Source organism: Hipposideros armiger, unplaced genomic scaffold (assembly GCF_001890085.2).
Source record: "Hipposideros armiger isolate ML-2016 unplaced genomic scaffold, ASM189008v1 scaffold_23, whole genome shotgun sequence".
NCBI lineage: Eukaryota > Metazoa > Chordata > Mammalia > Chiroptera > Hipposideridae > Hipposideros > Hipposideros armiger.
Window position 1 is genome coordinate 4,583,326 of NW_017731373.1, and position 13,495 is coordinate 4,596,820.

The 13,495-nt window shown below is 38.0% G+C and overlaps 1 protein-coding gene across 8 annotated transcripts in view; it reads left to right on the top strand.

The window, feature by feature from the left end:
• SPATS2L (spermatogenesis associated serine rich 2 like) overlaps positions 1 to 13,495 on the top strand; it is a 160,398-nt gene that overhangs the window by 109,831 nt on the left and 37,072 nt on the right. For all 8 annotated transcript variants that reach the window (XM_019635670.1, XM_019635673.1, XM_019635669.1 and 5 more), the window contains one exon: positions 314 to 560. In XM_019635670.1, coding sequence (XP_019491215.1) covers positions 314 to 560 — 247 coding nt within the window. The remainder of the gene's footprint in view (positions 1 to 313; positions 561 to 13,495) is intronic.

Sequence of the window (13,495 nt, forward strand, 5' to 3'; positions counted from 1 at the left end):
TATTACTACTCATTTATGTATGTAGTGCCTCAAATAACATGTCAGTATTTTAGCCATTCCCTGCTATTTTTTTTCTATTAGGGGAAACTTTTTATTTAGTATGTTTGTGAGGTAAAAGTTTATACAACTTACTGTAAGAAGGAAGATGTTTGCATTCATTTGATGGTTAATAAAGATATAGGTGCTTTCACCCATTCTATTAGAAGAGCCAGAAAACAAATATACATATCTTATTCTTGGTCTCTCAGTTTTGCCTTATATTTCAAAGGCCTGAGCTAAATAATATTGTCTTCTCGTTTGTTTCTCATTCTAGAACAATAAAAGAAAAAGAAGCAAGTCCAAGCAGCATCAAGGCAACAAAGATGCTAAAGACAAGGCAGAGAGGCCTGAAGGAGGTTCCGAGCAGCCAGCACCGCCACAGATACAAAATGGCCACGCCAATGGCTGTGAGAAGGACAGCTCATCCACGGACTCTGCCAGTGAAAAACCAGTCCTTATCCCTCGTGAGAAAAAGATCTCAATACTCGAGGAACCTTCAAAGGCACTCCGTGGGGTCACAGGTCAGTAATTTTTAAGTAAAGTTGCTTAGGAAGACATAGAAGAAAAGGATGCACAGGGAACCTATCGGCGCAGCCATTGCTACTGTTGATATTGTTGGAAGTGAGAGGTTGCTCTGCAGCGTACATGGCTTCAGACAGTCTTCCTGCGGGATGGTGGGGGCAGGGGTGAATATAACAGGACCAACGAATAAATGCTCAGGCTAGCCCTGCACTAAGTCAGAGGATTATTTTTCCTTAAAAACACAGGTCTAGTCTATATTAGGATCATTAGGAAAAATGGAAATTCCAAGTTTAAGGAAATTTTTTTTCTCAATATCTTTGCTGGGATAAGGTAGGGGTAATTGGTGACAAAAGGAAATATTATTAAAGAGTAGTATTTTATATTATGTGTCAGAACGTAATCATCCAGGGTGTTAGAATCTGGAATGTTAATTATTTGAGCTGGAACTATATGTGAATTAATCTAAAAAAGGCTACTCCTTAATCAACTGGATGACCTTGGATGCATCATTTCATCTCTAGTGCCCCATTTCCTTCCTGTAAAATAAGGAAACTGTACTGGAATGGACCAGATCAGTGGTCCTCAGCACTATACTGACTCAGTGCTCCAATTTTTACAACAAATCCTAAAATAAAATTTATAGATAATATAATCTACCTAGAAACAGAATTTCAGTACAATAAAAAATATAAGAGGGCCGGCCGAGTGGCGCGATGGTTAAGAACTGGCTTGGGACGCCAGAGGGCCCCAGTTCGGATCCCACATATGAGGGCCAGTGACACTGCCCTCTACAGCTAAGATGCTGAACAACAGCTCAACCTGGAGCTGGGCTGCTGTGAGTGGCCGGCGACGGCATAGACTGCATGCAGCCCCTGTGGCAGTGGGTTGCCATGGGCTACCGCATGTAGCCAGCAGCCAGCGTGAGTGGCCGTCTGTCCAGAAGCCAGCGGTTGATCTGCCTCACTGGGGAAGAGCGCAGTGATGGTGCCAACTTGGGCCGGTAAAGCAATGTCCTCCACAACTAGACTGAAGAACAAAAGGACAGCAACTTGTCTGTTCCCCTTCCCCCAATTCCCCAATAAAAAAATCTTAAAAAAAAAAAAAAAATATATATATATATATAAGAAATCAGGAGCAATTAAAATAGAAGGCCTAATAAAATAGCCAGATGTTCATACCACTTATAATGAATCACTTTGCACTTAAAAGAAGTAAGACAGTCGTCACATGGATGTTGTGCACACTGCTTCTCTATATTTGTCATGTAAAATAAGAGCTACATAAATATATTTGCATACAGACATGGAATCATTGTGAATACTACTGCTAGAAATGCAGACTGACCCGGGGTGGCGGCTGTCAACTCAGATGCAGTGACTGCCGTGGTTGGCCATGTGATTTTCCAAATGGTGGAAAACTCTTGGTAAAGTTCTGAACACCGTAAAGTACAATCTTTTCTTAATTTGTACAGCATGAACCCTGGAAATCCATAGGAAAACTGCACCAAAAAATACTCTGGGTTTGTATGTAAAGTGTCTAGGACATGAGAAAGGTCAGGACACAGGGCAGTTCTTTGTTGTGCGGGACTCCCGTGATTTTAGTCATCTAACGTCCTACCCTTTCCTCCCACACACACACAGCCATTTTGATAGATTTTTAAAATGCCCCATCCATTTTTTAAAATGCCTCCTAAGAGGTGGTAGATCCTTCAATGAGAAACCACTACACTAGATGATTCCCAAAGTCCATAGAATCCTGAGTTTAGTGCATCAGTGACTTTTTAAACCCCTCTTACATGCAGAGCCATGCGAGAGATGCCACAGTATATTCGGAGAAGGATATGGTATGGCCGAGGGCCTGAAGGAATCACATTCTGATATCCTAGAAGAGAAGGCTCTGCTGACAATGGTGGATTTATGGTTTGGGGAAGAGAACTGCCACATCCGACTGAGTGATCAGGGAGACTTCCTGGGCACAATGGGTGCTGAAGGACCAATCAACTTGACGTGGTAGAGAGGATTTGGAGGGTTAGAAAACAGTAGGGAAGTTACACAACACCCTTGTATGTTGCACACCTGCTGTATATGAGGTGGTGCTTATCCTCTGATAAACCAGAAATGAGTAAGACAGGGCCCCTGCCTAGGTAGGAAGCGTTCAGTCTAGCAGAAAAGACAGGTGCAAACAAAATATCGCGTGGTGACAGAAACCACATCAGGGACACAGCGAGGAAGCATTAAATAGCTGGCACACTGTACAACACACTAGTAAGTTTTTGGATTGCTCATAGAGCACTAATTTTCTTCCAGAAACACGTTACCAAACAACTCTATTAAAACTACACAATGATTTCTTAAAACCAAACAACAACCATAACCTATTTCCATTTAGAATCTGGATTTTCCAGGAATTTTTTTAACTCAGTCTTTACTATGCCTACCATTTCGAGAATGTCTTGATTTATAGTCAGGGCAGGAAAAATAAATTAAATAATCGAGTGGCAGATTCCCAACTTTGCTTGTTATTGCTTTCACATGAATTACTTTCAAAATCTAATTACTCAAGTTGCTGTTTTGATATCAATCATAGACTAAAAGCCTAGCACATATATTTGTTCATTTACTTATAATTTATACCTTCTCCCTAAAACAATTTCAGTAACTCTATCAAGTATATGACATTAGAGCAAATGCAATATCGAAGAGCTTTACTTCACGGTGGATATCTGCCTTGAAAGTTAAGTACCCACTAGAGGAGTTCTCTCTTCAAGGGAGCTTCTTGAAACCACCGTGAAACTTTCTGCGAAGAATCCTTTCTGGCACAAAGAACCATCCCAATATCCCTTCAGGGTTTTTTTTTAAGTTTAGCATGAAGGTATTGAGGTATGTCAGCATTATTTTTTGTTCTTGGTTCATTAACAAATCTATGCTTCATGTACATTTTTCTGTTAAAGAATAAATGTTGGTAATGGAAGGTTATTACATGTTTTTTTGCCAGAGGAAAGGACTCTTTCTGATTGACCATTAAGTTAATTAGCAACTCACTTATTAAGGTCATAAATTTTAAAAGGAGCTTGTAACTAGTTAGGTTTTCCTTCTCTAAAATAATGAAGGTTCATCAGGAAGCTGATGTCAAAACTGTCAAATGACTTTAAAATGCTTGTCCAACCTGTCTGTGATGCAGAGACCTCTAATAGATAACTTCACAGTGTTAAAACTTGGACATTCTACCCCCTATTCTGAGTAGATCCTTTAATCCCATCCTTTCATTTTATAGCTCTGGAAACAGAGCCTCTCCTCCTTCCCTACCCCCTCTCCCCCTCCCCAGGTTGAGCAGCTGAGCAGATAACCCACATCCCTGGGGTATAGCTCTTTAGTTTGCAAAAGCCTGACCCAAATCCATGTATTTTTACATATGCCTTAGGGAGTTACTGCTAAAACGATGGGCTTCCTAACTCCTAAATGGTGTATAATTGAAAAATTAGGAAAAATTAATCATAACAAAGCCATATAATGATATTCTGTACTTGAATGGGTTAGAAGTATGAGCCTAAAAGAAATCTCCAGCCTGCTAGCGGTGAGCATTTATCAAGCTTTCCATTAGTGAAACTGGCTCAAGAAAGACTGCCCTGAGCGCCCAGCCAGACAGCAGGCTGTGAACATGTGGAATGCAAGCTTTATCTTTTTATAACACCTTGACATTCAAGATCTCTGTTTTAAACAGAATCATTTTCTGGTAGGGGAAAAGTTAGCTTTGAGATATATGCAGGTGGTTCAGGGGTGTTAGTGTGACTTCCTACATGAAAAATAACCACGCAAAGCATCGTCATTTCAGGCTGTAAATATAGCACTGTCAAGTGGGACAGTCCTGCGTGTCAGCAGATAGCTTAGAAGTCTGAGAATTTGATTTAAACGTAGGACAAAATTGCTTCTTTAAGCCTTGGAGTAGTTTTTTTCTGGATTTCAGAATTTTTAATAACAGCTCAAATTAGACCTTTTACATAATCCAATCAAGATCACCCTGCATCCAAGTACAAAGTCAGCCAAGGAGTAGATGAAGATTTATCCCTACCAAAAGTAATGCCAGGGATCGTTTTTATTTCTGAGGCCCCACCTGAATGTCTAAAGCACATTATGACCTTAGGGTCCAATTTTCCCAAATGTTCCTCCTGCCCTATTTGTCTTAAGGCTCAGATTGCTGAAATGTATAGGCACTTATCCCTGTGTAGGCCAGAATAAGAATTCAGATGCCTGCGTTGTCTTTCTCCCACTGGACACAATGCTCATTGAATAGGAAAGGAACAGGATTGTGGGCCACCAACTGGCTCTACTGGAGTAAACTTTGGGGTGGGACTCTCCTGTCTTCAGTCCCTCCTGCTGCCCCTGCAGCCTTCCTTTATGTCCCCTCACCTTGTAAAGCACCCTGTGAAGCCAGCTCTTCTTCTACCTGTTACTTGTCTCAAACAGAAGGCTCGGTGCTGTGTTCGCTGGACTCCACTCCCTGGCCTGTATCACAGCACAGGAGCAGCCCTGGCATTGCAGCTTTGCAGCACAGTCTGTGTTCAGCATGGCACTGGCACAGACTGCTTTCTTGTTCTCAGAGCAAACTGAACCAAATGTAGGAGAAGGGTCCTGTTAATTTTAGAATGTGGGCTGCCTGTCCCTCATTTGTGCTTCTCATTAAAACAAAAACACTAGACTCTTTCACAGTATTTTTATGGTATAAGGGTCCCTATAGGACTTCCAAGCAGATTTTTTTAACGCTTCTGGTGGCCCTCATTTCAAGATTACCTTTCTTGCTTCTGTAAGCCCTGTATTGGACCAGAGGATTAGGAAAGATCAACAAGAAGAAAGCAGCTCACCTAGAACTTTAGTAGTAAAGCCAAATGCGTGTGTTCCAGGGTTTCAGTGCCAGCTCTCACATGGAAGCAGTATAATAGTGTAGCTAAGAGCCAAGGCTTGAGCATTAGACATGTTTGGATTCAAATCTTGGCCTCATCACTTACTGGGTGTGCGATTCTGGACAAGTTAACCTCTCTGTGTCTCGATGTCCTAACCTGCAAAGTAGAAAATATAACTCTACTTTACAAGAGTGTGGTGGGCAGTAAGTGAGAAACACAAAGAGATGTACAGCGTATGGTATGAATAAATCCTCAATCATTTATCAGACGTTATTTCTTCTGAAGAAACCAGTTTGGGGTCTCTGTTCCAAAGTTATTGGTTCCTCTGAATATCTGTTAATCACCCTGTCATGTAGTGATAGAACAATGATGAACATGCAATCAAGGTGTATAATAATTACCCTGTGAAAAGAGTTTTCTTGGGGCTTCATCACTAGACAATTATTCTGTAATACCTTAAGAGAGTTAACTTTACTCACTGTTCTCCATTTCTTCACCTCTCTTTTATTTATCAACCTTTTCATTATGGCTTACAGCCCCATCACTCTGAAAACATTGCTCCCATTAGGTTTACCAGTGGCCTTCATTGAATCTAGCAGAAATTTTTTAATCCTTACTTTTTTAATCCTTTCCTTTCAGCAACATTGAATGCTCTTGACCATTCTGTTCTTAGCCACTCTGCCTTTTCCCTTTTGTTTCTATGACATGACACTCGCCCGATTTTCCTCTCCATCTTTATTGCTTCTGTTTCCTTTGAGGGTCATTCTTCTCCTCCCGTTCATTGGTGAAACTCATCAAGCCTTGGTTGTTTCCAAGTCCTTTCTCATATAAAGCTATATCTCTTTAGATCATTTCATACATACTCTAGCTTTAATTATGAAAGCTGGCTCACAAATTCATCTTCCCAGTCCAGGTTACTCTCTGAACTCTGGGCTCTTAATTGACATCTTCACTTTGACATTTCAAAGTACTTCAACATGCTCAAAACAAATTCATTATCCCCCTTGCCAGCTAACTTTCTTTTAGCGTTCATGATCTTACTGTACCATCTATCCAGTTGTGCAAATCAGAAACATAGGCATAAATTAGGATATCTTCTTCTCTGTCACCCCCCGTATTTAATTAATCACCAAGTCCTATTGATTTTCATTTCCAAATATTCCTCGAATCCATTCATTTCTCACCGTCTCTGCCTTCTCCCTTCCCAGCATTACCATCAGCCTCTCTTGCCTGCACTACCAGTGTTCCACTCATTAATCTCCTAGCATTTACTCTTGTTCCCCTCTAAATCATTCTCTATCCTCTAATCTTTTCATAGCCAGAGATTTCATAGCTCTTAAGATAAAGACCAAAAGTCTTACCCTGGCCTACAAGCCCAGCATAGTCCGACCCTGTGTCCTGCGCCAGCCTTGTTTTATGACATGCGCATTCTTATTCTTTCTACTCCAGCTATACTGGTCCCCTTTCAGTGCCTCCCACTGGCCACGTATATCAGTCAGGTTCAAGTCAGGAGACAGAACACTGGTTATTGAATGGGAGAAATGTAATACAAAGAATTGCTAAGTAAAACAGTAGGAGGCAGTTAACTACTAAAAGGGGTAAATGAGGATTCCAAGGGGTTTAGACAGGGCAAGAGGGCCGTTATTATCTCTAGGAAGATTAGACAATAAAGGAACTAGGACTAAGGAGAGTTCCCCCCAATCCAAGACCGAGATTCTGACCTCATTAAAGAAGGGGTATGGCCAATGTGATATATAGATGATGTATTACAGAATTATACACTTGAAACCTATGTAACTTTACTAACCATTGTCACCCCAATAAACTTTAATTAAAAAAAAAAGAATAGGTGTGGCTACCAGAGAAACATGCAGCCTTGAGGTGGCAAAAACAAACAAACAAAAAAACTTGTCACAGGTCGTGGACTGAGCTTTTCTGTAGAAGAGACCCACCCACCATTGCCAGAGGGTGTCATCAGACGGGAACCTCAAAGCCACTGCCAGTGGGGGGAAGGGAAGCAGGGAACATGGCAGGAGAGAACACAGCTGGAGCTCCTCCTCATGGCTACTGGCTCCGGTGTTGAATACTATTAATCATGGAGGATCAGAACCTAGAAGAGAAGTAAGTGTATTCCTGTCCTTATGGCCTTGTAAGATCACTTCATTGCCCTCGACTGACAAAGCTAACATTCTGCTAGTAGCTAGCAAAAGAGAATTATTGACAGGGTCCAGCTCCAGTATCACAATATAGGGCAAAGAAGGGTGGATTTGAGCTGAGAGACAGTAACTTGATGACTGGCACACAGTGCTCCCTCCTGCTTCAAATGCTGTCTCTGCCTGGAATGCACTTTCTACCCTGTTCACCTGATTAGTTCATGTAACTGTAAGTGAGCTTAGGTGTTTTTAACTTGGGGCGTTATTTCTTGCTATCCCTAGGTCAAATACGTCAATTACAGATTTCAGAATACTGTGTACTTTTCTTTATAATACTTATCACAGTTGTAATTCTACATCTTTTTGTGTGGTGGTTTAATTTATTTCTTCCTATTAGACTGTTAGTTTTAGAAAGATAGGAACCACACCTGTCTTTGATCACCATTGTATTTCTGGTGCCTAGATGGACATACTATGCACTCAAACAAGACTTTCTCATGGCCTCTACTGAATTATTAGTGATAAAATATGCGGAGAAGTATAGGTTAATTAATTTTTTTAAGTTGCTATGCTGCTTTATGGATTTCGTGTTTCTAATTTTAAAAGGAATTTATACTAATTGAAGAAATTTGAAAAATGGAGTAAGGTTTAAGGGGAAAAAAATAATCCTACCTCCCAGAAACAACAGCTGTTGAATTTTATTTTAGAATTTTTTAAATGCACAAATATATATATGTATGTAGATTTATATTTTTTCAATTGTGAACTTTTGTATTCTTTTTACTTAACACATTATAAACATTACCTCATATCATTCATTATGTGTCCTTTTAAAACATGAATTTTAATGGCTGCATTGTATTTTTATGAATTTGCCATATTTTTTTTAATTATTCCCAAACTGTTGTCCATACGAATATAGATTGTTTCCATTTGTTTACTATTATAAATAATGCTTTAGTGAGTATTTCGTACATAGAGATCTTTATGAACAACTATGATTATTTCCTTGGCGTATTTTCCTAGAAGTAGAATTACTGGGTTCGAAGAGTATGAGTATTTTTGAAGTTTTTAATATATTGCTGTCTAGAAAAATTGTATTAATCTCATTGTTTTTATTTGTAAAATTGACTAATAGTGAAATGGAACTTTTTTTTTTTTGGAAATGGAACATTTTTAAGATATTTAATTTCCATTTGCATTTCTTCTTTTGTGAATATTTAAGAACTCTTAAGATCAATGATCAAAGAACTACCAGTATATTATTATCAGTTATCATAAAACACTCTCATATTCACTTAAGTACTTTTAATTCATTGGTAACCTGCTTTAAGTAACACAGACATTAGGAATTTTAGACAATTTAATAACAACAAAATTATACTTTATCAATTTTTTCTAGGTAAAACTACTTTACAATACTAAATTAATCATCATCAGATAATGTACTCTACTGAAATTGTGTGTGTATAGGAGACTATTAAACCATCTTAATGGGTTAAAATAATTATTTTAGAACTACTCTGTATTTAATACATTTCTTAAAGTTAGATTTCAATTCCATGTATACTTTTTTCAGTCTACTTTTAAGTACATAAAGCTTTCACTAAAAAGTAAACCTAAAGAGATAAAAGAGTTTTTAGAAACTTTCAAATCCGAACACATACAAAGCTGTGCATATATTATGAAAATCTTTGAATCCAAGTTCATATATTTCTACCAAGAGGAAGATTTGTTTGTTTGGTGCTGTTAACAAAAAACAACAACCACAGTTCATGTTTTGCTATGTAAAATAAATCAAGTTATGGACAAATCAAATATGTAAGATAATAAGATTTAGTAACTGTGAAATTGATTGCTGTCAGTAGTGGAAGAGTTAATTGTGAGAACACTTTCATGCATTACAGCTGAGTATAAATGGGTACCAACTGACTGGAAAATAATTTAGCAATGCATATTAATAGCATTTTAAGAAAAAGAAAGGCATGAATTTATATCTTAATCACAAACCCCATTGAATTATAGTAAATGAACTTTTTAATGTACAATAAGGAAGAAAAAGAAAAGGAGGGCCTCGATTAATAGGAGAGGGAAAGTAGATGGAAGAGAATTGACTGGTGAAGCAGAGGATGGGCAGCTGCAGCATAGAATTCCAAGAGAGGGAGCTTCAGCAGGGAGGAGGATGACTGCCTACCAGAAAACGGGGAAGCTCTGGATTTAGAGTCAGCAGATAGGATGGAGGGCAAGCTGAAGAAGAAAGGTATAAAACAGAAGAATTAAATGAAAATATTTTAAGAAACAGACCACTATCCCATCCACACCTCTTCTAGTCCAGCTTATTCTATAAGATCCCTAACATTTACCTTCAAGTAGAAAAAAGAAAGAAAAGGTGGGGGAAGAGAGTGGAGAATGATCTCCTAGTATTTTAATGACCTATTAGAACAAAATTCAAAGCATTTGGAGAAAAATAACAAAATCCAACATTTCTCAGTGCATCTTCTACAATGTTCAATACCCAATTTTAAAAATTACTAGATATGGGAAGAAGCAAGAAAATGTGACCTATAATGAAGAGAAAGATTAGTCATGAGAAGCACACCTATAGGTAACCCAGATGTTTCAATCAGCAGAGAAGGATTATAAATATGCTAAAAAAAAACTTTACAGGAAAAAAGAAAGATGACTATAAAGGGTGAAGAGAAGGAGAATTTCAGGAGAGATAAAATAATGAAATGGAAACTCTAGAACTAAAATGTACAATATCTGAAATTTTTTTTAAAACTCATCAGATGTATTTGATAGCAATTTGGACAATGAAGAAGAAAGGATCAGTGAACTTGAGGACAGGTCAAAAGAAATTATCCAAACTGAAGAACAGAGAGAAAAGGATTAAAAGAAAAAGAAAAATAGAAATAGAAGGAATGGAACACTTTTCAACTCATTTAATGAGACTAGCATAACCTTATCAAAACGTAAGTCATTACAAGAAAAATTACACAGTAATATTGGTCATAAATAAAGAAGCAAATTCCTCAACAAAATATTAGCAAATTGAAGCAAGCAATATATATTTAAAAAAAAATACACCATGAGCAAGTGTGCTTTTTCTCCAGAATGCAACATTGATTTCATATTTAAAAACCAGTCAATGCAATTTACTATATTAAAAAGATTAAGGAGTGGAACAATATAATTATCTCAATAGGTAAAACAAAACAAAATCACTTGACAACATAAAAACTCCCAGCAAATCAGGAATATAAGAGAACTTCCTGATAAACATATAAAAAATCTGTTCTACAATTAATACCATACTTAATAATAAAATATTGAATGCCATTTCCCCAAGATCAAGAACAATGCAAGGATGCTTATTCTACATTGTACTAGGCTTCCCAACCATCCCAATAGGGCAAGGAAATATTGGAAAGAAAGAAGTTAAACTTCACTCACTGATGTCATTATTGCCTATGTAGAAAATTTTAAGAGCTCTACAAAAAGCAAAAACACTAATATTAGTAGCTAAATTTTAAAAAGTAAAAAGAGGGCCGGGCGAGTGGCGCGATGGTTAAGAGCTGGCTTGGGACGCCAGAGGGCCCTGGTTCGGATCCCACATATGAGGGCCAGTGACACTGGCGACGGCGTAGGCTGCAGCCCCTGTGGCAGTGAGTTGCCATGGGCTACCATGTGTAGCCAGCAGCCAGCGTGAGCGGCCAGCAGCTGCAGTGAGTGGCCGTCCAGAAGCCAGCGACTGATCTGTCTCGCCCGGGAAGAGCAGTGATGGTGCCAACTTGGGCCAGTGAAGCAACGTCCTCCACAACTAAACTGAAGAACAAAAGGACAGCAACTTGTCTGTCCCCCCTTCCCCCAATTCCCCAGTGCTGTTCCCATCCTCCAATTCCCAAATAAAAATCTTTAAAAAATAAATAAGTAAATAAATAAATAAATAGTAAAAAGAAACAGGTGAATTAAATTGAGTGATATATTTTATGTAACTTAATTTATCCCAAATATCATTTTGATATGTGGTCAATATTTTAATTATCAAGGAGGTATTTTTTGTACTAAGTCTTCAAATTTCACTGTGTATTTTACACGTACAGCACATCTCCATTTAGACAATCCACATTTCAAATGTTCAATAGCCACATGTGGCTAATGGCCATCTTATTGGACAGTAATATGAATCAACTCTGAGTCAGCTACAGCCTATTCACGTTTACAAGTGGATTCCAGAAAGACAAAGAGCTGATGGTACTTCTGGCCTGTAATGTTAGAGGAAAATCACTGTATCCAGGAGAGAACTCCTATTATTCTAATTGCTAGAAATATCAGGATTTGTGGTCAAGATGAACCTAATTCTGTTATAGCTGAATAACTCTCCACCAATTTTCATCTGGAATAGTTCCAGAGTTTTACTATATTTGGAAACAGATCTGTCTAGTCAGTGTGCAAATACTATATCCAAGTAGTCTTTGAGAATTTCAAATCATCCCAGTGTTCAATGATCCCACCAATAATTAGAAAGTTTTTCAGGATACCCCTCCCAAATTTCTCAATAAATACTTGTTGAATGAATGATGAAATGAACCAATAATTTTCTGATACACAAATAAAATATATTCAGCTCTGGGTTAATGAGCCTATGCTCATTTGTGTGCTTGTCTTCCATTTTAAATTCTTTTGCATTCAACAGAATAATTTTTTCCCTTAGGCCATTATTTCCATTAGGCTATAATATAAATCCCCTTATTTTTAAGAATAAGACTAATTTACTACACTATGCACAGATAGTTATATTTTAGATTCTCTATAATATTTCATCAAGGCTGAGTCTTAACTATGATATAAAGAGACAATGAGTTGGAACCAGCCTGTACTTAATCACTGTTTTAACAAAACATTTACAGACTCATCAAAGAATTAGTTTCTCATCTTTCACAAACAGTAGAAATTATCTAGGTGGGTGGTGCCACTCCTCTCCACCCCAGCAGAATCACTTGGTGGGTAGACTCCTGGGCCCACTTATAAATCCAAACCTCTGGGATTTTGCATTTGTAATGAGTACGAAGCGAGAACTCATGCACACTAAAGTTTGACAACACTGCCTAGAGTGAAGTTCCACTTTAGTATAACTAAAGCCTCCTCGTTACCTTCTAGGTGAGGAAACTAAGGCTCAGAGATGTTAAGTGGCTTGCCCAGAGTCACTCTGCAAGAAATTACGAGAGCCAAACACCCACCCAGGTCTTCTGATTCCAAGTACAAGGCTCTTTCTATTTCTAGTACATCCTCTAATCTTACTAAATATTTCATTACTGGAGGAAGTGCCGTTTTCAGTACTTAATTACCATGTTCACTACATTTGCTGAACATTTTCTTGTGTACTGTAATTTTCCTTTAAGTATATTTTAAAGAGTACTCATCTTCAGCCCATAAAATGTATGTTGTGCTTTCTTGATATGTAGGTTATGAATGATGGATTCAACTAAAGTGAAATTTACACTTATCATAAATGGACTAATGTCTAAAATCAAATTGACTAGGACCCAGATCAGATTCTTTTGCACTTTCCGAGTGCAGTCTCTGTAAAGTTTGTAACAGTGTCGGGAAAGGTGTTCCTTGCTTCTTTTTTTGTTTTCTACGAAATCATTTTAAGTGTTCTTTACTTCAGTCACAATTCTACAGATAGTTATTGATCCAGACACAAGTACTGGGCCTTGAGAAATGAATCATATTTTAGTATTTGCCTTTGAGGAAGTCATAGCCCCTTCAAGGCAGCAGCAGGGGGCAGACATGTAAGTCCTGTGTTAAAATATAACACATTATGTTTTTACGAATACCAGGTGGACAGAGAGAAGGGAGGAAGGGTCACTATCTGAAAAGG